At 47.0% G+C, this 24,245-nt stretch overlaps 1 protein-coding gene across 8 annotated transcripts in view; it reads right to left on the bottom strand.

The window, feature by feature from the left end:
- Nucleotides 1-289: 289 nt before the first annotated feature.
- Nucleotides 290-24,245, bottom strand: part of MTCL1 (microtubule crosslinking factor 1) — a 169,329-nt gene continuing 145,373 nt past the window's right edge. For 5 of the 8 annotated variants that reach the window (XM_066246431.1, XM_066246434.1, XM_066246432.1 and 2 more), the window contains 4 exons: nt 20,288-20,584; nt 18,558-18,589; nt 7,048-8,587; nt 290-1,513 (listed from right to left, as the gene is read on the bottom strand). In XM_066246431.1, the coding sequence (XP_066102528.1) occupies nt 1,319-1,513; nt 7,048-8,587; nt 18,558-18,589; nt 20,288-20,584 (2,064 nt within the window). In that variant the 3' untranslated portion in view covers nt 290-1,318. Of the gene's footprint in view, nt 1,514-4,221; nt 4,279-7,047; nt 8,588-18,557; nt 18,590-20,287; nt 20,585-24,245 lie in introns of all 8 variants that reach the window. The other 3 variants (XM_066246436.1, XM_066246438.1, XM_066246439.1) reach the window with 1 other exon arrangement.

Raw genomic sequence — 24,245 nt, 5'->3', positions numbered from 1 at the left:
TCACAATGGCACATTTGGACTTGCTGATAGCCAGTTTCTTCACAACCCCACACCCACCCCCTTCTTGACTTTTTCAACATGAATGAAGTTGCTTTGTTATCTGTCCCGGGGCTCCCTTACAGCACAGTGAAACTAAACAGTCACGCACTCTGCGCATGCTGTTAGGTATGTCAGCGGCAGCTGCCTTTCCACATGCCCCCTTTCCCACAATCCCCCGGTTATGGCAAACTTCTTCCTGAGCCCTTCGGCGGAGATGGAGGGCGCAGGAAACACGAGGTCCGGAACCGGCTGCCGTCTCATAGAGGCTTTATTTCTATTCACCTATTTCACCACGTCTCATACAGACTCTGAGGCACCATCCTGGGCTTTCATGTGGTATCCTCCTGACTTTTTGTAGCATTTTTTTTCCTTAAACAGAAAATGTTGAGTAAACACTGCATATTGTCAGTTAATCTTTTAACAATAATTTAAAAGTGCCATTGCTGTTGTATCATCAATGCAAGAAGACAACAGAAGTACAGTACAAGGGAGTTCACAATGTGTCACGATGGGACAGACAACTCACACAGAGGTGATGGTGAGACCACAGCAGCAGTATGTATGTACATGCACGCAGTGCTTCAAACCCGAAGACGTGCAGGTCGCGTAGAATATGTGGATTATACAGAGTTTGGGAAGCCCGGCTGAGGGCCGGACCTGCTCCAGAATGCCGACACGTAACCCTCCAACATACAGCACATCTGTCTGGTCTACTTGGCTTCATGGCTTTTCACTATGAAGAGTTCACTGCATCAGTCTGAAGTTTTCAAAGATGCTTAAAAACCAAAAAAACACTGACAAAATAAAATTAACTTAAAACACTCTAATTCAACATGGAAATAAGCCAAACCAAAAATGTAACAGTGCGAATTTAATAGAGGCAGTCAGTATTGACAGTGCGGGGGTCCAGAATCGCTTAAAATGTGCATCTTTAAAACTTTTATTATTTTTTTAATTTATTTATATCTTATTTACCTTTTTTCTTTGATATATATATATATACTGTGTGTAAAAAAAGATGGAGGACAAAAATAGTTTTCTGAGCTATGAAAAAAATTAAGTTCTTACAGGCACATTTACTGTTTCCTTCTAGAAACATCTCAGGTTCACAGGTTGAACATTCAGCAGCTGTGTGTGTGTGTGTGTATTTTTTTAAACATTCTTTGACCTAGGAAAAAGTAGATCTCTCTTTTTGGGCAGAGTTGGGTTGATGACGATGGTGTGGCTATGCAAATTACAGTGAATTATTCCGTGATAATCCATGCAAACTTGCATCACGTCACAGGTGTACCTTCTCCCCGGGGGGCTCCTCGTCGCCGAGCTCCTCCAAGGAGGCCAGGTCTCCGAGTGACTGAGCCGGTGAGGCAGTGGGGGGATGTGGCGCCCACCGGGACGGAGGGCGGCGGTTTGCTGGTCTCTCGGGCCTGGAGAAGCAGGGTTCTAGGGATGGAGCTAGGGCGGAACAAGGTAGTTCCTTCAAAAGCCAGAAAGGGAAAGACAGGGTTAGTCAGATGGATAGTTCTTCCAGGGGGCGATTTCCCCAAACACACTTCTCAACAAACTAAGTTAATGTAAACAGACCAGGGGCAACTTCCGAGTGTTAATTTATATCATGCTCATGGAGACTAACTTAAAATGATAAGAATCCAACATGAATGATCAGTGATGACAGTAATGGGAAGGTATCAAATTAGGATAAACAATGATAAAACCATGAAATGGGTGTGTTTGCAGAACACCATCAGAATTAGGCTGGAGCACATGGAAGGCGGGGAAAGACAGAGGCCATGCGGTCATACTCTGATTCAGCTGATCCCAGCATGTTGGCCCTCCTGAATGATCTATTTAGTGACAGTGACTGGTCCTAAAGGCTAAAGGCCAGCCTCTCTATGCCTGGACTGTTGACAGCCCATGATTTCCTCTAGCTGTGTTAGAAATGACTCGCCTCAAAACAAACTCCGCTACCATTTATTCTAAATTGACTGGCAGTGGGTTAAACAAACTCCCACAACATGAAGAAATGCTGCTGGCAGAAATTTTAATTTGGGTCTAGTTCCCTATACGAGGCTTCCTTGCAGCAGTGTTTACAAAAGTGAAATCAGAGTGTGGTGTTCTGTCGTGATGCAGGCACCCCCATGCCTCTGAGAACAGGTAATGCAAGACACCCTCCACCATGGTGCAAATCACCTGCAATACTTCTCAGGGGCCGCGGCTCCGTTTTCGGTTTTAAAGAATGTTAAGCTACTTGACCTACGTTTTCACCATCAGAAACAAGCACACCCAGACTTGGAATTTGCTGGCACAGAGGAATGTGAAAAGCTGTGGCTTGAAGAAACAGTGAGTTCTACAGGGCGGAACCTGTCTGCCCGAATGACACTCAGACAACAGAAAGCTGTGATGGTAACCACTGCAGTGAAGGATGACACAGACCAAAGGCCATCGGAGCCAACCAGGAAGTTAGTCAGAGGATTTAAAGAGAGGCGACAAGCAACTGCAAAGATCAGAATGAGGACAGTTCAGTCAGCAGAGCAGGGGAGCGACACGGGGAAGAGACAGCGACGGTGTTGAAGGACAGTGTGATGAACAACGTGACTAGGAAGATGGAAGGTGCAACAGGAGAGGGATGCAGTGAGGTGGCCGCCTCCCTGTGGGATCAGCGGACAAGCACTAACACAGGAGACTAACTCAACGTTCCCTGACTCTTCTGTGGTTGGTACTTCATATGACAATGGGGAAGCCCCAATTAGCAAGCATGTAGCTAATGAGAACCATGGCAACCCCACCTGTGAAAACACCATCAGTCCTGAAATGGCTGAAATGTGAACTAACAGAGGGGTAAGCTGTGTCCCTACCTCACTCACCTCAGCCCAGGGCATTAGGGGACACATAGTTTGGGAAATCGGCTACTGTAGTATTTTTTGTCTCCTCGTGTCACTGCTCCTGGTATTGTGTGTGTGTGCTTGTGTTGTATGTGTGCTGGTATTGTGTGCAAGTGTGTGCACACTGGCAAGGCGGCTGCTATCGGTTTGTGATGTGGGCTTACAATTCTTGTAGCACCTTTTTAGTATTTGAGAGACAACTGTACTTTGGTACTCAACACTTCATGTTGAGACCAGGGAATGAGGCAGATGGGCAATTATATCCTTGATTAAAAGCAAGCCTCCTGCCCTGGCCAGTTGGCTCAGCAGTAGAGCGTCGGCCCAGCGTGTGGAAGTCCTGGGTTTGATTCCCGGTCAGGGCACACAGGAGAAGCACCCATTGGCTTCTCCACCCTTCCCCTCTCCTTTCTCTCTATCGCTCTCATCCCCTCCTGCAGCCAAGGCTCCATGGGGGAAATCTGGCCTGGGCGCTGAGGATGGCTCCATAGCCTCTGCCTCAGGCGCTAGAATGGCTCTGGCCGTAACAGAGCAACGCCCCAGATGGGCAGAGCATCGCCCCTGGTGGGCATGCCAGGTGGATCCCGGTAGGGTGCATGCAGGAGTCTGTCTGTCTGCCTCCCCACTTCTAACTTCGAAAAAATACAAAAATACAAAAAAAAAAAAAAAAAGGCAAGCCTCCTATTTTCTCATGTACTTCAATTGGGGCTTGGAAGTCAATTCTGAGAGAATCTCTTTTGGGGCAGGGATGACTTTACTGTTCATCCAATCAAAAAATATTTATTGAGTACTCCTAGGTTACCTATGGTGATCATTTCTAAGGACAAGATGTATTTGCTTTTATTCCTTCTAGTACGATTATCAAAAAAAAGGAAGAAGCCTCATCGTATTATGGTCACACCTGATACTGGACATGTTAGTGACACGTGTCACCCAATACCGGCAGCAGGTCCAGGCTGCCTTGGAAAACGCTTGGCTCAAAGATGCCCAGAGGCGAGAACCCTTTGGCAGAGGCAGCGCCTGCTCTGGCCGGTGTCCCTGCCGTCGGAAAGCGAACCGGCTGCACACTGCCCAGGACAGCAGGAGCCTCGGCAGGACCGCCACAACCCGAGGGCCTGTCTGTGCGCTGAGTGGCCAACACTCGGCAAAAAGGGACGGTCCGGGCTTTCAATCTGTCCCTGCGGACAGACCCAGAGCCAGGGTCTCCCTGGGACACTTCTGCGTGGTTTCTGACTGTCAGATGCCAACCCCGAGTCGCACCAATGACCTCTCCAGACAGTTCGGAAAGAAGGATGAAAGCACTTACGGCGTGAGGCAGTCAGGGCTAGAGTCCCCAGGGGGCAGTTAGTAAGACAGTTTGATTCTGGACAGAACAGACAGAGAAAAGAAAAGAAAAGCAAATAGGTTTGAAAGTATTTTTTTAAAAAAGAAGAACAGTAAATGTTGACAAGCCAGGTGCCAGCTCCAGGGACGGCTATCAGGGGAGGCGTGAGGTCCCGCAGAAGTGGCACGTGCACTCCTGGGGCACACCCCCCCTCTGCCCTATCCAGAGGGAGGAGGGACCCTCACTGTGCAGCAGCCACAGGCCTCTCTTCCGGTTTCCACTCTTCCCCGAGTTGCCCTTTGGCACACGGGGAGTTGGAAGTCTCAGGACTCTGGTGTTTGAAACAGAGCACGGAACAGCCAGTTTGTTTTAGTCACGGTGATCAAGTGCCTGCCGCTCATACTAAAAACTTCTCCTTCCATTTTCCACTTGGACACGAGAGAGAGGAACGGAATTGCATTTCCAGATCATTGTCGTTCTCTCCACACCAGCCTCCCTCTGCACCACTGCCATGGCTGCAAGAGGAAAAGGGTAGGTGGCCTGTGGGCTGTGGCGGGGTGCCCTGCTGTGCAGGGGGCCTCGCCAGCATCCCCACATCACCCGTCTAGACATCCGAGTGAACACTCAGGGAGAGAGGCCACGGCCGGCACTCACAGCAGGCTGAGAAATCAGAATCACTTCTGGGGATTCTGGAATGAAAACCCGGAACTCCCACCTAATTTATGGGGTGAAGTGCTCTCCAATGGGTTTAATAGTGTTAAGTCAATTCAGACAAAGAATAATTCCACTGGAATCTAGAACAAGCAAAATTCCAATAAAAATAGAGGGGGTGGAGAGCCCCTGGCATTGACGCTGTGCCAGGGAGTGCTCCAGGCGGGTTCTGGACCCCTGAGATGGCGCTGTGTTCCTTCAACTGGCCCATAATCTCTGGTGGCTGTAAACACACCAAGCGAGAAGGAAATCTAAACAGGCCCTTTCCAGAGAACTGAAGGGATAGATAGGTATCTGTACTGATACACCATTTTCACGCCTTAGAGCTGTGATTCAGCCATCAAACCATTTTCTTTATAGTAGCATAGATTACTTGGAGCATTTTTTAGTTCCTAAAAATTAATTTCTATTTAGTCTCTCATATAAATGGATACCCCAGACACAGCCAGTTAATGCTTTGGGACAAAATCCTGATTTCAGCTGCTGCCCCCAGAGCCCGGAGAAGGCAGGCGTTCACACAAATACACCCTCCACAGCGGGTCACTTACCTGGGGGCTCCAGAGGGACGGAAGTTAGCAGGAGACACCACCTGTCATGTGCGAACACTCAACCATGATCGCTGTTCTTCTCAGAGCACTTTTACCACACACTTGCATCTTCGCAAAAAACGTGGGCCACACGCTTTCAAGATCGGGTTGAACTACATGACAGGGCCACTCCTGTAGGTCACTGGCCACGTCACAGGGTTTGACCTATTTCAGATTTGCCTCTATGCCTTGAGTTCAATAACACTTTGTAGGCTGGACTGGGAATCTGACCAGCATTGTTCCCTGTGGAAAATGTGGGGCAGAACCGTAGAAAAACACCTCTCTCCTCTCCTCACTCAGGAAGCCGGGCCAGGGTGGGTGGGGAAGCGGTGTGCCGCTCAAGGAAACATGTTTCTCTCCCTTTCTCCAGCCTCTGCTACAACGGGGTCGCCCCACCAGAGGCCACTCTGGGTGCCTGGGCTCCAGTTTGTCTGTCTGGGCTACTGGTGGGTCGGGGTCCACCCCCAAGTCTACACGGGGATCACTCCTAAACGGAGGCGGACCAAGGGCTGGGGACCATGCATTCCGACCCACCAGTAGCCCAGACAGACAAACCGGAGCCCAGACACCCAGAGTGGCCTCCAGTGGGGCGGCCCCGCGGGTGGCAGAGGCTGGAGGAAGGGAGAGAAACATGTTCCTTGAGCTGTGGGGACCCTGAGGCCGCCCCACTGCTTCTTCCTCCCGGCACTGTCAGCAGGCTTTATTTTGCTCACTTTTTGAAGTGGAAATAGGGATTTAAAAAAAAAAAGTGTGGTACAAATATACTATGTTGTGGAGATGCAGCAGAATTCAAGGTTGGCAGATTTGAGAATATCGTTAAGGGAAAATATAGCGACAGAATACTGTGATCTGTGTGGTCATATAATAATCATGGGAATATGTGCTGTGTCAGGGGGATCGTAATGATCACATTGTAGGCAGGCAGGGCTTTGATTGTATGTTTGCCTCACCTGGTTTTATTACGAGGGGGGGATCCGTGGACACAGGGACAGTAATTTGTGAGATGTAAGACTGCTATTACGCACTAAAGCCAACGCGGAATCCAGCCGCGTAGTTCCTCATGAGAGCTGTTCTAGAATCCACACTCTCAAAACCCTCTGCAGCACATGACTCTCGTGTCGTCACGGAAACAGATCTGGAGCACGCAGAAAGCCCTGACACGACCCTCCCGTACTTCACACACATACATTCCTAAGGACACAGATTCATTCAGAAAGAAGGCAAATTATGACCCCAAGTGAGAAGCCCAGATCAGCAGGTGAGCAGCCATCTCTTAGACCAGAGACAAGAACGTGAATTACTTGGAAGCAGTTGCTCAGGGTCGGTGGTTCTGCCTATTCCATTCTCCCACAAGCCTGGCCTCACCCCAGCTCCCAAGAACCTGTTATGGACTAAGATCCCTGCAATCAAATGACCTAGTACAATCCCAGGTTCAAACTTGTTTTTTTTCCCCCAATGTTTGGATGGAAGAGCTAGCGGGGGAGGGTGTGGAGCACTCAGCCTTCATTACCTCAATAGACCCTGGCTCAACTTTGACCGTTTCTCCCAGGTGGCTGTCACTGGCGGGACCCGTGAGGCTGTGGGGGGCCTGCCTCCTCTCCTCCTTTAAGGCGTGCTCCAGCAGCTTCTTGTTGAGGATCCGGGCCACGCTCTCCGTGAACGTGTAGCCAGGGGGAGCAGATAAGTCCTGCCTCGCAGGCGTGCCCTCTCCCTCTTCCTCCCTACAGGTCTCTAGGCCAACCCTGACGGGGCTGGGTGACCGTCCCCGGGAGCTGGGGCTGGTCTCCTGGCCGGGACCCAGCTCCGGCCGGGGTTCTGCCGAACAAGGCCGACTCGCAGCCCGCACCCCCTTCTGGAAGGGGTCCTGCACCACGGGGCTGTGGTCAATGATGTTGAAGAGGCTGGAGAGGCCGTCGTTGATGGCGGTGTGCACGGGGCTCTCCCTCGTGGTGGTGGAGCGGGCCCAGGCAGACTCGCTGCACCCTTTCTGGGCCGGCGCTGGTGAGGTCCTATTATTTGGCTGGTCAGCTTTGGGGAGGGGCTTCCTCTGCAGCTTGGGAGACCCATACTTGGGGGAGCAGCACGTGCGTTCAAACTTGGCCTGCACCTTCTCGATGGCAGGGGCCACCTGCCTGCTCCTAAGGCCGCGGGACGGAGAGGACGTGGGTGTGGCGCCACCCCCCGCCTTTGGTGTGAGACACTTGTGGGGGCTGCTGGTGAGGGCACCGCCGCGCAGGGCTTCAGTCTGCAGGCCAATGCTGATGGTCCGCACCGTCTGCGTCCCAGCTGTCCGGGACCCATTGGTCTGGCAGGCCATGTCCTTGGCCGGGGGCTCGGGGGAACTGGGGCAGATGACATCCCTGACAGAGAAGGCCGCCTCCTTCATGTCATCGCTCATGTTCTTGGACATCTCCACACTGCGCAGCGGGGAGGAAAAACCCAGGGGGGCGCAGAGGCTGCTATCAAGGGGGCGCAGCCCCCCCTCCCCGTAGTCTCGGGGGGGCCTGGAGGGGGCGCAGGGCCACCTGCTGAGCATGTGTTCGGAGGGGCCCCCCTTCATGTCTCCCGCGAGCCCTCTGGCTCTGCTCGTGGAAAACGGGCCTTCGGGCTCCAGGCGGCCTGCGCCCTCGCCGCCCGCCAGCGCAATGCTGTCTACCCTGCGGACCGCAGGCGGGCTGTGCAGCACCCGCACCCCGGACGGCTCCGTGTGGACGTGGCTCCGCAAGGCCTGCTTGTGGCAGTGCTCCGGGCTGGTCATGGTGTCCGTGGTCATGGTGACGCTCGTAGTGAGGTACCAGGAGGAGTCCGGGAAAGGCTCGGCACTGGCCTCGCTCCCCGCCCGGCCCCGCTCGGTCCTGTCTCCCCAGGAGTCTGGGGGTCTGTCGTCCCAGCTCTTGCTGTGGAATTCCTCAATGTACTTCAGGTCATCGGGGGACAGGGGTGGGGTGATGTCCTCCTTGCCGCCGGCAGCGGGCAGACCTTTCTCCGGCAGGAAGGGAGAGACGTCCATCAGACGCTGGAACTCAGACATGGAGGACACGGACACTGCCCTGTGGGGGGGGGTGAGAGAGAAGGTGTCAGCTATGGAGGACACGGACACTGCCCTGTGGGGGGGAGTGAGAGAGAAGGTGCCAGCTATGGAGGACATGGACACTGCCCTGTGGGGGGGTGAGAGGGAAGGTGTCAGCTATGGAGGACACGGACACTGCCCTGTGGGGGGAGGGAGTGAGAGACAAGGTGTCAGCTATGGAGGACACGGACACTGCCCTGTGGGGAGGGAGTGAGAGAGAAGGTGTCAGCTATGGAGGACACGGACACTGCCCTGTGAGGGGGAGTGAGAGAGAATGTGTCAGCTATGGAGGAAACGGACACTGCCCTGGGGGGGGAGTGAGAGAGAAGGTGTCAGCTATGGAGGACACGGACACTGCCTGTGGGGGGGTGAGAGAGAAGGTGTCAGCTATGGAGGACACGGACACTGCCCTGGGGGGGGAGTGAGAGAGAAGGTGTCAGACATGCAGGACATGGACACTGCCCTGGGGGGGGGAGTGAGAGAGAAGGTGTCAGCTATGGAGGACATGGACACTGCCCTGTGGGGGGGGGAGAGAGAAGGTGTCAGCTATGGAGGACACGGACACTGCCCTGTGGGTAGGGGGGAGTGAGAGAGAAGGTGTCAGACATGGAGGACACGGACACTGCCCTGTGGGGGGGAGTGAGAGAGAAGGTGTCAGCTGAGGAGTGACGTCACGGAAATGGCGCCGTGAGAAGCGTGTCCGACAGCTCTCCCCTAAATCACAACAAATTTATCAACTAGAAACAGAAAAATTTATCCTCGGAGCATTCCGGAGTTCCACACAAACTGAAAGCAAAAGGACTGTTATCACTTGAATCTGAGAGACGAGGCTGTGGAGGAAGCTACTGCAGCAGCGACGCTCATTCAAGCCGCGAGGGAGTGCGCCTGCGTGCTATCAATAAGACCACCCTCAGATGCCGATAAGAAAGAGGAAATCGAATATTATGGATACAAAAGAAAGAGAGGTAACACAAATAGATGTGGAAAAATCTATGGAGAAAAGACTTAACATATTGGAAGACTTGGAGCTAAATGAAAGAGAATTTAAAATAGAAATCTTAAAAATACTCAGAGATATACAAGAAAACACAGAAAGGCAATATAGGGAGATCAGAAAACAACTCAATGAACACAAAGAATATATTACCAAGGAAATTGAAACTATAAAAACAAATCAAACAGAAATGAAAAACTCAATTCACAAGCTGAAAAACGAGGTAACAAGCTTAGCTAATAGAACAGCCCAGATTGAAGATAGGATTAGTGAAATAGAAGACAAACAACTTGAGGCCCAACAGAGAGAAGAAGAAAGAGACTCAAAAATAATAAAAAATGAGAAAGCCCTACAGGAATTGTCTGACTCCATCAGAAAGAATAACATAAGAATAATAGGTATATCAGAGGGAGAAGAGAAAGAAAATGGAAATGGAGAATATACTCAAACAAATAATAGAAGAGAACTTCCCAAGCCTGTGGAAGGAACTAAAGCCTCAAATTCAAGAAGCAAACAGAACACCAAGTTTTCTTAACCCCAACAAACCCACTCCAAGGCACATCATAATAAAGATGACACAAACCAATGACAAAGAAAAAATTCTCAAGGCAGCCAGGGAAAAGAAGAGTACAACATATAAAGGAAGGCCTATTAGATTATCATCAGATTTCTCAGCAGAAACTCTACAAGCTAGAAGAGAGTGGACACCAATATTTAAAGCCCTGAAAGAGAGGAACTTTCAGCCAAGAATACTATACCCATCAAAGCTATCCTTCAAGTATGAAGGAGATACAAAAACATTCACAAATACAGAAAAGATGAGAGAATTTATCAACAGAAAGCCCCCACTCCAGGAAATACTAAGGGGGGTTTTCCAACCAGATTCAAAGAACAAAAGAAAACAACACCACAAGTAACAGCTCCACCAAGAACACAATAAAACCAAACTTAAACTGTGACAACAAAGGAAAAAAAGGGGGGAGAGGATGGAGATTAACAGTAGCAAAGGATGATGAAGTGCAGAAATACTTTTAAGATAGGGTACTACAATGAATATGGTAGGTACCCTTTTCATTACTTAATGGTAACCACCCTTAAAAAAACCACCACAAAAACACTTGACTTAAAAAAGGTAGCAACAGAGGAAAGAAGTATGGAACACAAACAAACAAAAACAAATGATAGAAAAACAAAAGAGAAGAATCAAACTAGATACAAAACTAACAGAAAGCAATTTATAAAATGGCAGTAGGGAACCCACAAGTGTCAATAATTACACTAAATGTAAATAGATTAAACTTACCAATAAAAAGACACAGAGTAGCAGAATGGATTAAAAAAGAAAATCCAACTATATGCTGCCTACAAGAAACACATCTAAGCAACAAGGATAAAAACAAATTCAAAGTGAAAGGCTGGAAAACAATATTCCAAGCAAACAACACCCCAAAAAAAGCAGGTGTAGCAATACTCATATCTAATAATGCTGACTACAAGACAGAAAAAGTACTCAGAGACAAAAATGGTCATTTCATAATGATTAAGGGGAAGTTGAATCAAGAAGACATAACAATCCTTAATATATATGCACCAAACCAAGGAGCACCAAAATATATAAGACAGCTACTTATTGACCTTAAAACAAAAACTAACAAAAATACAATCATACTTGGAGACCTCAATACACCGCTGACGGCTCTAGATCGGTCATCCAAACAGAGAATCAATAAAGATATAGTGGCCTTAAACGAAATACTAGAACACCTGGATATGATAGACATCTACAGGACACTTCATCCCAAAGCGACAGAGTATACATTTTTCTCTAGTGTACATGGAACATTCTCAAGAATTGACCATATGTTGGGCCACAAAGACAATATCAGCAAATTTAGAAAAATTGAAATTGTACCAAGCATATTTTCTGATCATAAAGCCTTGAAACTAGAATTCAACTGCAAAAAAGAGGGGGAAAAACCCACAAAAATGTGGAAACTAAACAACATACTTCTAAAAAATGAATGGGTCAAAGAAGAAATAAGCGCAGAGATCAAAAGATATATACAGACAAATGAAAATGAAAATACGACATATCAGAATCTCTGGGATGCAGCAAAAGCAGTAATAAGAGGAAAGTTCATATCACTTCAGGCCTATATGAACAAACAAGAGAGAGCCGAAGTAAACCACTTAACTTCACACCTTAAGGAACTAGAAAAAGAAGAACAAAGACAACCCAAAACCAGCCGAAGAAAGGAGATAATAAAAATCAGAGCAGAAATAAATGAAATAGAGAACAGAAAAACTATAGAAAAAATCAATAAAACAAGGAGCTGGTTCTTTGAAAAGATCAACAAAATTGACAAACCCTTGGCAAGACTCACCAAGGAAAAAAGACACAGGACTCAAATAAATAAAATCCAAAATGAAAGAGGAGAGATCACCACAGACACCATAGAAATACAAAGAATTATTGTAGAATACTATGAAAAATTATATGCCACCAAATACAACAACCTAGAAGAAATGGATAAATTCCTAGAACAATACAACCTTCCTAGACTGAGTCATGAAGAAGCAGAAAGCCTAAACAGACCAATCAGCAGGGAGGAAATAGAAAAAACTATTAAAAATCTCCCCAAAAATAAAAGTCCAGGCCCAGACGGTTATACTAGTGAATTCTATCAAACATTCAAAGAAGACTTGGTTCCTATTCTACTCAAAGTCTTCCAAAAAATTGAAGAAGAAGCAATACTTCCAAACACATTTTATGAGGCCAACATAACCCTCATACCAAAACCTGGCAAGGATGGCACAAAGAAAGAAAACTACAGACCAATATCTCTAATGAATACAGATGCTAAAATACTAAACAAAATACTGGCAAACCGAATACAACAACATATTAAAAAAATAATACATCATGATCAAGTGGGATTCATCCCAGAATCTCAAGGAGGGTTCAACATACGCAAAACGGTTAACGTAATACACCATATCAACAAAACAAAGAACAAAAACCACATGATCTTATCAATAGATGCAGAAAAGGCTTTTGATAAAATACAACACAATTTTATGTTTAAGACTCTCAACAAAATGGGTATAGAAGGAAAATATCTCAACATGATAAAGGCCATATATGATAAACCATCAGCCAACATCCTATTAAACGGCATAAAACTGAGGACTTTCTACCTTAAATCAGGAACAAGACAGGGTTGTCCACTCTCTCCACTCTTATTCAACGTGGTGCTAGAAGTTCTGGCCAGAGCAATCAGACAAGACAAAGAAATAAAAGGCATCCATATCGGAAAAGAGGAAGTAAAGCTATCACTTTTTGCTGATGATATGATCCTATACATCGAAAACCCGAAGGACTCCACAAAAAGATTATTAGAAACAATAAACCAATACAGTAAGGTCGCAGGATACAAAATTAACATACAAAAGTCCATAGCCTTTCTATATGCCAACAATGAAATATTAGAAAACGAACTCAAAAAAATAATCCCCTTCACGATTGCAACAAAAAAAATAAAATACCTAGGAATAAACATAACAAAGAACGTAAAGGACCTATATAATGAAAATTACAAAGCATTGTTAAGGGAAATTGAAAAAGATACAATGAGATGGAAAAATATTCCTTGTTCTTGGATAGGAAGAATAAATATAATCAAAATGGCCATATTACCCAAAGCAATATACAAATTTAATGCAATTCCCATCAAAATCCCTATGAGATTTTTTAAAGAAATGGAACAAAAAATCATCAGATTTATATGGAACTATAAAAAACCCCGAATAGCCAAAACAATCCTAAGGAAAAAGAATGAAGCTGGGGGCATTACAATACCTGACTTTAAACTATATTATAGGGCCACGATAATCAAAACAGCATGGTATTGGCAAAAAAATAGACACTCAGACCAATGGAACAGAATAGAAAGCCCAGAAATAAAACCACATATATATGGTCAAATAATCTTTGATAAAGGGGCCAACAACACACAATGGAGAAAAGAAAGCCTCTTCAACAAATGGTGTTGGGAAAACTGGAAAGCCACATGCAAAAGAATGAAACTCGACTACAGCCTGTCCCCGTGTACTAAAATTAATTCAAAATGGATCAAAGACCTAAATATAAGACCTGAAACAATAAAGTACATAGAAGAAGACATAGGTACTAAAATCATGGACCTGGGTTTTAAAGAACATTTTATGAACTTGACTCCAATGGCAAGAGAAGTGAAGGCAAAGATAAATGAATGGGACTACATCAGAATTAAAAGTTTTTGCTCAGCAAGAGAAACTGACATCAAAATAAACAGACAGCCAACTATATGGGAACTGATATTTTCAAATGACAGCTCAGATAAGGGCCTAATATCCAAAATTTACAAAGAACTCATAAAACTCAACAACAAACAAACAAACAATCCAATAAAAAAATGGGAAGAGGACATGAACAGACACTTCTCCCAGGAAGAGATACAAATGGCCAACAGATATATGAAAAGATGCTCAGCTTCATTAGTTATTAGAGAAATGCAAATCAAAACTACAATGAGATACCACTTCACTCTTGTTAGATTAGCTATTATCAACAAGACGGGTAATAGCAAATGTTGGAGAGGCTGTGGAGAAAAAGGAACCCTCATTCACTGTTGGTGGGACTGTAAAGTAGTACAACCATTATGGAGGAAAGTATGGTGGTTCCTCAAAAAACTGCAAATAGAACTACCTTATGACCCAGCAATCCCTCTACTGGGTATATACCCCAAAACCTCAGAAACATTGATACGTGAAGACACATGTAGCCCCATGTTCATTGCAGCACTGTTCACAGTGGCCAAGACATGGAAACAACCAAAAAGCCCTTCAATAGAAGACTGGATAAAGAAGATGTGGCACATATACACTATGGAATACTACTCAGCCATAAGAAATGATGACATCAGATCATTTACAGGAAAATGGTGGGATCTTGATAACATTATAAGGAGTGAAATAAGCAAATCAGAAAAAAACAAGAACTACATGATTCCATACATTGGTGGAACATAAAAATGAGACTAAGAGACATGGACAAGAGTGTGGTGGTTACCAAGGGTGGGGGGGGAGGGAGGACATGGGAGGGAGGGAGGGAGAGAGTTAGGGGGAGGGGGAGGGGCACAGAGAACTAGATAGAGGGTGACGGAGGACAATCTGACTTTGGGCGAGGGGTTTGCAACATAATTTGATGACAAAATAACCTAGACATGTTTTCTTTGAATATATGTACCCTGATTTATTAATGTCATCCCATTACCATTAATAAAAATTTATTAAAAAAAAAAATAAATAAAAATAAATAAATAAATAAAAAGAAGGTGTCAGCTATGGAGGACACGGACACTGCCCTGTGGGGAGGGGGGAGTGAGAGAGAAGGTGTCAGCTATGGAGGACACAGACACTGCCCTGTGGGGGCGGGGTGAGAGAGAAGGTGTCAGCTGCCCACCAGCCAGACCTGTGACCCCCGGACCCAGCACTGTCCATGTCCTTCCCGCCTCAGAAGTGCCTTTTCCTTGCCAGTCTCTCCCTGAACTATTAGCACACCTTCCAGCTGCTGCTGCTGGAGACGGTGTCCGCTCCTGAGCTGACCCTGTGGGTGGTTCGTGGGCTTTTATGCTCTTAAGTTATTCCAGCAGCTTTGCATTGGTCAGAATGTAATCAAGTCAACCTTCAAACACTATGGGAACATAGTGGAAGTGTGGGTCTATCGGGAAGGGACAGCTAAGCTCCAAATCCACTTAGGATATTTCTTTTATTCCACAGTGTCCCACAGGCAGAAGAGAAACCTGGCCGTTCTACTACTGACCACTGCCTTCAGTTCCCAACTGCCCGGGCGGGCGTTTCCTGCGTTCCAAGCGCTAGGTCAGGTGCTCATGCCACAGACACGACTACACCACAGTCCCAACCCCAAACCAGCAAATGCTATGGGGGCGGGAGAGATACCGCAGCAAAGGAACTATAACCTGAGGCTTTTCATCCACTGGCCTCCCCCTCGAGCGACTTGAAGTCCTAACGAGCTCCGAAGGCCAAATGGAAAATGTAGAAGGCAGGAAGGAAGGTGGAAGATGTAACCAGGTTGGCAAATCAGTTTCCAGATATCGTTTCAGATGGAGATTCCCTCTAGCCCTGCCCAGATCTACCAGCGGGGCCCAGCTCTCCTCTCCCATCTCTGCTTCCTGCCTGACAGTCAAGCAAGCCTTCTTTCTGTTCTTGCTCCTTCTGTACTTCTGGACAAGAGGAAGACACCCACAGACACACGGAAGGTGAAGACAGGTCAGCTAAACCAACAGCCAGACTTGGTTAAGCTCCTGCCTGATAGACATGGGTTTGCATGTAGACTCCTCAATATATTAGCACTTTAATTCAATGTATCCCTGTGTGACGTGCATTCGCTGACTGCCTCTGTAGACTAGGGCAGGCACTGGAGAGCCTGACACGCTAAGACAGAGAGGAGGTTGCTGGTATTGCTCAGGCAGTTTTCTCCCAGGGCAAAGAAGTGGTGGCCAGGAAGCAGGCTTGGGGCTGGCCATGCAGGCTCAGGCTATGGACCTGCTGGTCTGGAATCCGTCTGGAGGGAGTGGCGGGGAGGTGAGGTGTATGCCCACTCACTGTTTCTACAGCTAGACCACTTTCTCACAGGACATATTATTATCCACCTACCTCCAAACAGAGCCTTGAATACTAACCCAGGCCCTGCTGAAGCGGTCTCAGATGAAGCCCACGGGCCTCTCCACTGTAGATCTAATTAATGATGGTGAGGCCAGAATTGGGGTCTGTACCACATGGACTGGCCCACAAAACCATAAAGGGGCAAGGCTCTCGGTGGCTTTGCCATCACCCTGGGTGGGGCATGTGCTCTTGTGGTTGTCGCCATGAGGCAAAAGACCAGGCTATAAATGCTTTCCATCTTGTTATTTCTCACTGGAGGCAAAAGTCAGTGGTATTTTTTTTTTTCTTAGAAATCATCTACAAACTGTCAACGCCCTCTGAAAAACAGAAAGATGGCTATAACCAGTGCTGGAAATAATTGTACCGGTCAATTTAGTTACTAGCTCTTAAGCTTTCCAGGAAGCATGGTTTCCCTCTTCTTGTCTCTGGTCCAGTCAAGAAGTTGCAGAGTTAATAATGTGCTTCCGAACATGGTCGAAAGTGCTCTGCAGATACCAAAGCCCCAGTCTCCCAAACTTCCTGGATGTAGCTCATCTAACCCCCGCTTCTGCCCACGGGAGAACTGGTCACAGAGGTAAGCCAGGGGCACCTGTGTGGGGACTGTGCCCTGGGGGCTTAGATGGATCTTGCGGAACAGGGATGACAGAGACAGAGAAAGGAAAGGCATCAACCTTTAGTTGTGGGATCCAAACAGAAACAATAACTACAGAACACAGGATGCACTTGAAACAAAAGCAGGCACGTCGAAGGACAAAGGAGACAGTGCGGAGGGAGCCCGAGAAACCGCTAGCAACAGGAGGGGAGAGGGAAAGGGTAGGGAGGACACATGCGCTTTCTGACTCTGGACATTTGTTAGTATACATTTTACCAGCATGATTTATCTGAAATTAATAAAAGCAATGAAGATAAAAAATAATAAAAAGCTGCCGTGCACAGAGGAGCTCTGCTAAGAAAGGCAGAGAGCGCAAGGACCTAATAATGAGAGCTAAATGTTTTCTACTTTTTATTCCGAGCCAGGAGTAGTAGTATGTGTATTAACATATTACACTGTGGAAAGGTCTACACACCTCTTGTGTACAGATGGGAAAACTGAGGCACAAAGCAGTGACCCGGCTGGTGAGAGGCAGGGGCAGAGCTGAACCCAGGCCACTTGGCCCTTGAGCCTTCGCTCTCCAGGGCTGCCCTGTACCATCCACGGAGGGACAAGAAGACAGAGTGTGAAGGACAGAAATGTGTCACAGGCAATTCTAGGTTTTAGATGAATCGGATAACGGGGGAAATGGGCAGGAGACAGGAATTCATGGACTTGAAGTTCACAGAAAAACCAGAGGCGACAAGATCTGAAAAGACCAAGTGGCCCAGAGGAGAGGTCTCATGGAGTGGAGATGGTACGTGCCCATCTATAAAAAAAAGGCTGTGTGTGTGGGCGGGCCGGGAGGGGGGAGTTGTAATGAGAAATATCTGTATATTCTCCTCTGTTGTATATTTTTAATGTTTGAAACAAATTTGCTTTTATGTGTCTTTTCAGAAATGTCCCATCACACCCACGACCTAAAATATATGATTATCAACATCAACTACTTTATGTCTACTTCAAGGATAACTGCTGGGAAATATTTCAATAAATCCTATGAATAGAGCTTTTAAATTTTTTTTAAATTAAAATTTTTTTATTTATTTATTCATTTTTAGAAAGGAGAGAGAGAGGAAAGAGAGAAGGGGGGGGGAGCAGGAAACATCAACTCCCCATATGTGCCTTGACCAGGCAAGCCCCCGGGTTTTGGGCCGGCGACCTCAGCATTTCCAGGTTGATGCTTTATCCACTGCGCCACCACAGGTCAGGCTGAATAGAGCTCTTAAATGAATAGTATAATGTCTCATAACATATCAAGAGGGAGTTTTTCCAGACTTTAAGTTAGAGGGGAGAAGTTCCTATGACTTTTCAAAAACTAGTTAACATAAACTTCCTTTATACAATACCCAACTATAACTGCGAAAGTTCTTACCCTAACACTAATATACAAACACAGAAGGGCTCTAGCCTTTTTGCTAATAATAAAAAATGGCATATTTATTGAATTAAAAATAATAAAGCAAATACTTATTCCGAAGCCTTATCCTAAGTCATTTTGAAGAGAGCATTACAACAGACTGTAGAGACAAGCTGGACTTTTCAGACAAGAGGATTTTATTTTAGTCGTCTACTATTGTTTTTATCAATCTTACTTACCTTTGAAGATTTCCCTTGTGATTGTCTTCTTCCTATAAAGAAGAAAGAAGTTCGTCTGAATCAGTTAGTACTAGTTGCCTGAGAGCTCTCAGCGTGGAGTGACTTGTTTTGCTCTCCTGCCCTGGGAAAACAGCTTGAAAATGTACATGGAGCCGCGTTTTGGTCAGGAGTGCAGCTGCCCCTTGGCCCTGGGGGGTACAATAATAAAACCCTGACCCCACAGTGTGAGGAGGGTGGGAGCTTCCACAGCCCAGGGAGGAACCCGCATGCGTGATAAGAACTGGCTTAAACTTCCTATGAACCTTGTCATCGATCAAGGACACTCCTGTGCTTCCTCAGAGGACTTTGCTGACTACACGAATTTCCAACCTGATTTTGTAATGACCTATGTGCGTGCGTGTGTGCGTGCGTGCGTGTGTGTGTGAAAGAGAGAGAGAGAGAGAAAGAAGGAGGTGGGAGAAAGGAAGATGAGGATATGAGGATGACAGAGTGAGTTAGGAGACTGATGTGCCTTGGTCTGAACCTCACTCTAGAAGTTGGTTGGACAGCGTTAGGCTTGAGTACTTTCTTAATTTTAAACATTGCCATTTGGAATCAGAAACAAAGCTATGGTGATTTCTGCGTAAGGACAATAGCTGTGCTGGCCGGGGACAACACGAACACAGGCTGATGTGAGGAAACACCCATGAGTGGCATGTCCTGAAGAAGGATCAAGGGCCCCAGCAAGCCCTAGATAATAGAAGCTCATCTGTGGGCGCCTTGTGCTCCCTCGCAGTGAGCGTGGCCTGCTGTGCAGATCAATGCGGGGTCCAGGCCTCTGTGGGGCTGGCCCAGGGACAGTGTCCTGACCCCAGGCAACCTTCCCTGTGAACCTGCTGTGAAACTGGACCGTGTGAGATTGCCAACAGACCAAATGGTATACTGGCGATGTCGCATCAGCTGGGTATCTATGGCTGAGGACAGGGCACCTGACCCCACCGACACGTGACTGAGTACGATTTCCCCACATTGCAACAACACTATTGATGTGAACCCTTCTCAGTTGGTTAAGTCCTTGGGACAGGTTAAATGACAGGTACAGCAACTGTTAAATGGACTCACAGGTAATGATTTCTAAAACTAATTTTTAAAACCCGGGTTTAAAAAGGGCTTAACCAGAGAAAGTACTGCTGGGCCATGGAAGTGTCAGCGCAGAGCTCAGCTCACGCATGTGCTCCTCTGATTTATGTACGGTTTCTCCGTGCTGGGCTGCTCTCCCTTTGTGCAGAATGAGGCATTTGTGGTATGTCCTTGTTCAGTGAAATTTGCTACTTCCAAATGTCAGGTATTTTCTTTAAAACAGATTTTTTTCCCCCTGTTATTATTGTTTTCCAGAATCAGAAGACTGTGCTATGATTTTAAGTAAAGCTGAAGAGCTACATTCCCCTGAATGATCTGTTGCCTCCTGTGCATTTCCCTGGACACACCCATTCGTGAAACCTTTCCGTTTACATGGGACACAGAGCCCTGTATGTCCAGACAAGATGGCAAAGTAGCACTGACCACAGCACCAGCTACAAGGGCGCTGGAGTCACCGAGCAAAGCCCTTGCATTGTGAGGTTTCATTTTTACTTAAGCCCCGGAGCCTGCCCGCCCTGGGGTGGGGTTCCCCGACAACCCCTCAGGGTTCCCGACAACCCCTCCCTCGGTCTTCCTGCAGTAGTTAACTGGATGCGATAACCCAGGCCGACCTCAGGGAGGCAGTTCCTGAACTCTCTCTGGGGCCTGCCGGCGGGAGGCTCCTCGGGCTCATCCTCCAAAGACAGGGCATCCAAGTAGAGGTTCTCCCGCGCTGAGCACCTGTCCGACTCCTTCAGCTTGGAGAGCGGCCGGTCTTCAAAGGGGGCAGAGTCCGAGTCTGTGCAGGGCCACATCCCCGGGGCTCGGGGCAAGCGGGGGCTTCCCGGGGGAGCGAAGGGCCGGACGCTGCCTTCTTTTTGATCACAGAGGAAATTTCCACCTCTCCAGGGACTGTTTTCTTTCTGCAACTTGAGAGTTTAAAAATCAAAAACAATTAGCCTCACTTTTCTGTCTGTTCCTCTCTTTAAGATCATGCATGGTTTCTCTATAAGTTCAGATAACAGGCCCTGGCCGGTTGGCTCAGTGGTAGAGTGTCGGCCTGGCGTGCAGAAGTCCCGGGTTCGATTCCTGGCCAGGGCACACAGGAGAAGCGCCCATCTGCTTCTCCACCCCTCCCCCGCCCCTTCCTCTCTGTCTCTCTCTTCCCCTCCCGCAGCCGAGGCTCCATTGGAGCAAAGATAGCCCGGGTGCTGGGGATGGCTCCTTGGCCTCTGCCCCAGGTGCTAGAGTGGCTCTGGTCGCAACAGAGCGACGCCCCGGAGGGGCAGAGCATCGCCCCCTGGTGGGCAGAGCATTGCCCCTGGTGGGCGTGCCAGGTGGATCCCGGTCGGGCGCATGTGGGAGTCTGTCTGACTGTCTCTCCCCATTTCCAGCTTCAGAAAAATGCAAAAAAAAAAAAAAAAAAAAAAAAAAAAGTTCAGATAACAAAGACCATGGGAAGTAAATATTTTTAAAGTTCTGACCTTGATTTCAAAATGTAACCCAACTGACAATCTGTGTTAAGCACATACAAGGCAACTCCTTCTGAATTGTAATTATACGTAACTCTGAGTACTGTACTCACAGGAAACTACTTATTTATTTGTTTGTTTTAAAGTGAGAGACGGGGAGATAGACAGACAGACTTTCACACATACCCCAACTGGGATCCACCCAGTAACCCCCGTCTGGGGCCGATGCTTGAACCAACTGAGCTATCCTTAGTGCTCAGGGCCAATGCTATGAGAGGGGAAGAGAGAGAGAAGTAGGAGAGGGAGGGGAAGAGAAGAAGCAGATGGTTGCTTCTCATGTGTGTCCTGACCAGGGATTGAACCCAGGTCGTTTGTATGCTGGGCCAACCTGCCAGGGCCACATATATTTTTTAAAAATTTAACATTCAGTGACATATTTAGAACTCTTCCTTTTTAATTTCTTTCAGAACTTAAGTGGAAAACCAGCAGAGACAACAAACTTCAGAGGGTAAAGCTGATTTTCCTAACTAGCAGTATTATTTCCAAATCACGTGGGACAGGTCTTAGGTATAGCCCAAGTGATCAAACTGCTGTCATCACTGCATGCCAAAAACAACTTCTGGTCTACTTTGCTGGGAGGATTAAGATTTAGCTGTAACAGAATGTCAGATCTGGTATGACTGGAAACAGATGAACACAAGATACATATTTCTGAGTCAGACATTTTTTTTTGCCTGACTTGGGAAACTCAAGGAGCAGCTGTGGGGAGCACGCAGGGCCACTTGGAGTCAGGAAGACCTGATTTGGACACGTTGTTTGAGTTTGCCGGTTTCCTGTCAGGCGTTAAGTCCCCTGGTCCTCTCAGCTCAGTCCTCTCATCTGTAGATGGGGACTGTATACCTGCCTGCCTCACAGGTCGGGGCGGTGAGCCCACCGCGAGCCCGCTGATCTGCCCTCCGGGGCTGTGTGCACTGATGATCGCCATGCCTCTTCACAGCACAGGGACCGTGCGGAGGATGAGGAGGAAAGGGCGCCGCTGCGAAGTCACAGGGACAGTCGGAACCGCAGCAAGGGCGGGTGCTCTCGCTTCTCTCCTTGGAGAAGCCCTAATGGATGTTTACCCTCTACTCCCTGGAGCTTTCCTCATGGAAACACACACAGGAAGCAGAGTTGAGAACTGAGGGTATTTCCTCTTACAGATCCCTAGCGGGGTCTTTATTGAATGACATGCCCAGCACTCTACATACTGACTGATCTTTTGAATAAGTAAATTATCTGCAATGACTAAAATGACAGTTGGATTTGTACTGAAGGGTGACAGAAGAAAGATTTTTCAATCCTTAAGTGCTGGGACAGGAAGTTCTAAAACTCCCTTATAGAAGCATATTAACTTTTTTTTTTTTTTTAAGAAAGGATCTTTCATAAACTATACCTTTGTGTCGCCTGCAAACTACTACCTTCTTTATTAGATCTAGCTAATAACACTGTTCTGTCTTTTTTCCAAATAGCTCCAGATATATGGAAAAGATTTATATAGGCAGATGGGGATCCTCAAACCCCTCAGCAAGATCTTCTAAGCATGGCTTTTAAGATACCTAGAGGCAGAAAAAGCCCAATAGAGATCAGGGGGAATTACCAGCTTTTAGGATACACCCTTAAAGGCTCCAACACCCCAAAGGGGTCTCATAGGATGCCATCTGGGTCCTGCTTCAATAGTGGAAAGGAAGGTCATTGAGCTAAAGCCTGCCAGGCTTACACGCCTCTGCTGTGAGGAAACAGGGACACTGGAAGGTGGGCTTCCCCCTCGCTCCTCTAAGGGAGGGTTCAGTCTCTTCCAGGCCTGCTCCAGCCACCTATGACCTAACCTTGCCCAGAAAGCTGGGGTTTACCACTGAAGGCTGAAGGTGCCCAGGGCCATTGGCCCCATCTACGACACTGTAGACGAGCCTAGGGTATTTCTTCCAAGAAGCAGGTAAACTGATCTCATTCGCACAAGGGCCACTTAACTATGTTTTGCCTGAATAGTCAGGTTTTTTATTCTTCCCTCAAAGATCTCTGTTGTGGGTGTTGATAGTCCTGTTTTCTGCTGCTTTGCTTAATATATAGTGTTTCCTTTATCCCTCCTACCTCAATGCCCCACTCATATTTCAGGCTGGGACCTACTCTTAATTTAGAGCTCTCTTTCCTCCTTTTGCCAACTTGTATTATGAATTAACCTTTGCCACCCAGCTTAGTGTATCCCAAGGGTCTCTTTACCAGGCCACAGTCACAGAGCTCCAGGGAAAAGCAACCTGGTCTCAACTCTCCAGGCAGAGGAGAACAGAAGCTCCATATCCACGCATGCTGCAAACGGCTTTTTCCAGTCTACCTGAATCATTACCAGCTAGAAGCAGCGGTCATTGGGACTTGGACATGAGCTGCAAAGTATAGATTGGTGACAACAATTCCAGTGCCATGCGGACTTTTCCTGTGGGGAACTTTCCTGGACTCCTGCTCCCTGTGACAACTCCTAACAGACTGAACTGTGGTTGGGTTGCATTGTTCAGGGATTTGGCATGGTGATGGGGCCAACTTGGACTTGGGGAACATGTTAAGGACACTACTCATTTATGGATTCTTGCTGTATTGGCCAAGAGTTTGCTTAAAGGCTCTTAATCACTGTAAAAAAAAAAAATAGAGGACTGGATGAAGAAGATGGGGCACATATACACCATGGTATATTATTCAGCTAGGAGAAATGGTGACATCGGATCACTTATAGCGGAATGGTGGAGTTTTGGTAGCATTGTGCGGGGTGAAATAAGCGAATCAGAAAAAAACAGGAACTGCAGGATTCCATACATTGGTGGGACATAAAAGCGAGACTAAGAGGCATGAACAGGAGTGTGGTGGCTATGGGGGGTGGGGGGAGGGAAGGAGGGAGAGGGGGAGGGGGAGGGGTACAGAGAGAACTGGATGGAGGGTGGCAGAGGACGATCTCTCTTCGGGTGATGGGTATGCAACAGAACTAAATGACAAGATAACCGGGAAATGTTTTCTTTGAATGTATGTACCCTGATTTATTGATGTCACCCCATTAATATAAAAATTTATTTATAAAAACAAACAAACAAACAAA

The sequence above is a fragment of the Saccopteryx bilineata genome, chromosome 11 (assembly GCF_036850765.1).
Source record: "Saccopteryx bilineata isolate mSacBil1 chromosome 11, mSacBil1_pri_phased_curated, whole genome shotgun sequence".
NCBI lineage: Eukaryota > Metazoa > Chordata > Mammalia > Chiroptera > Emballonuridae > Saccopteryx > Saccopteryx bilineata.
The sequence above is the reverse complement of the archived record's forward strand: the minus strand, read 5'-3'. Positions and strand labels throughout refer to the sequence as shown.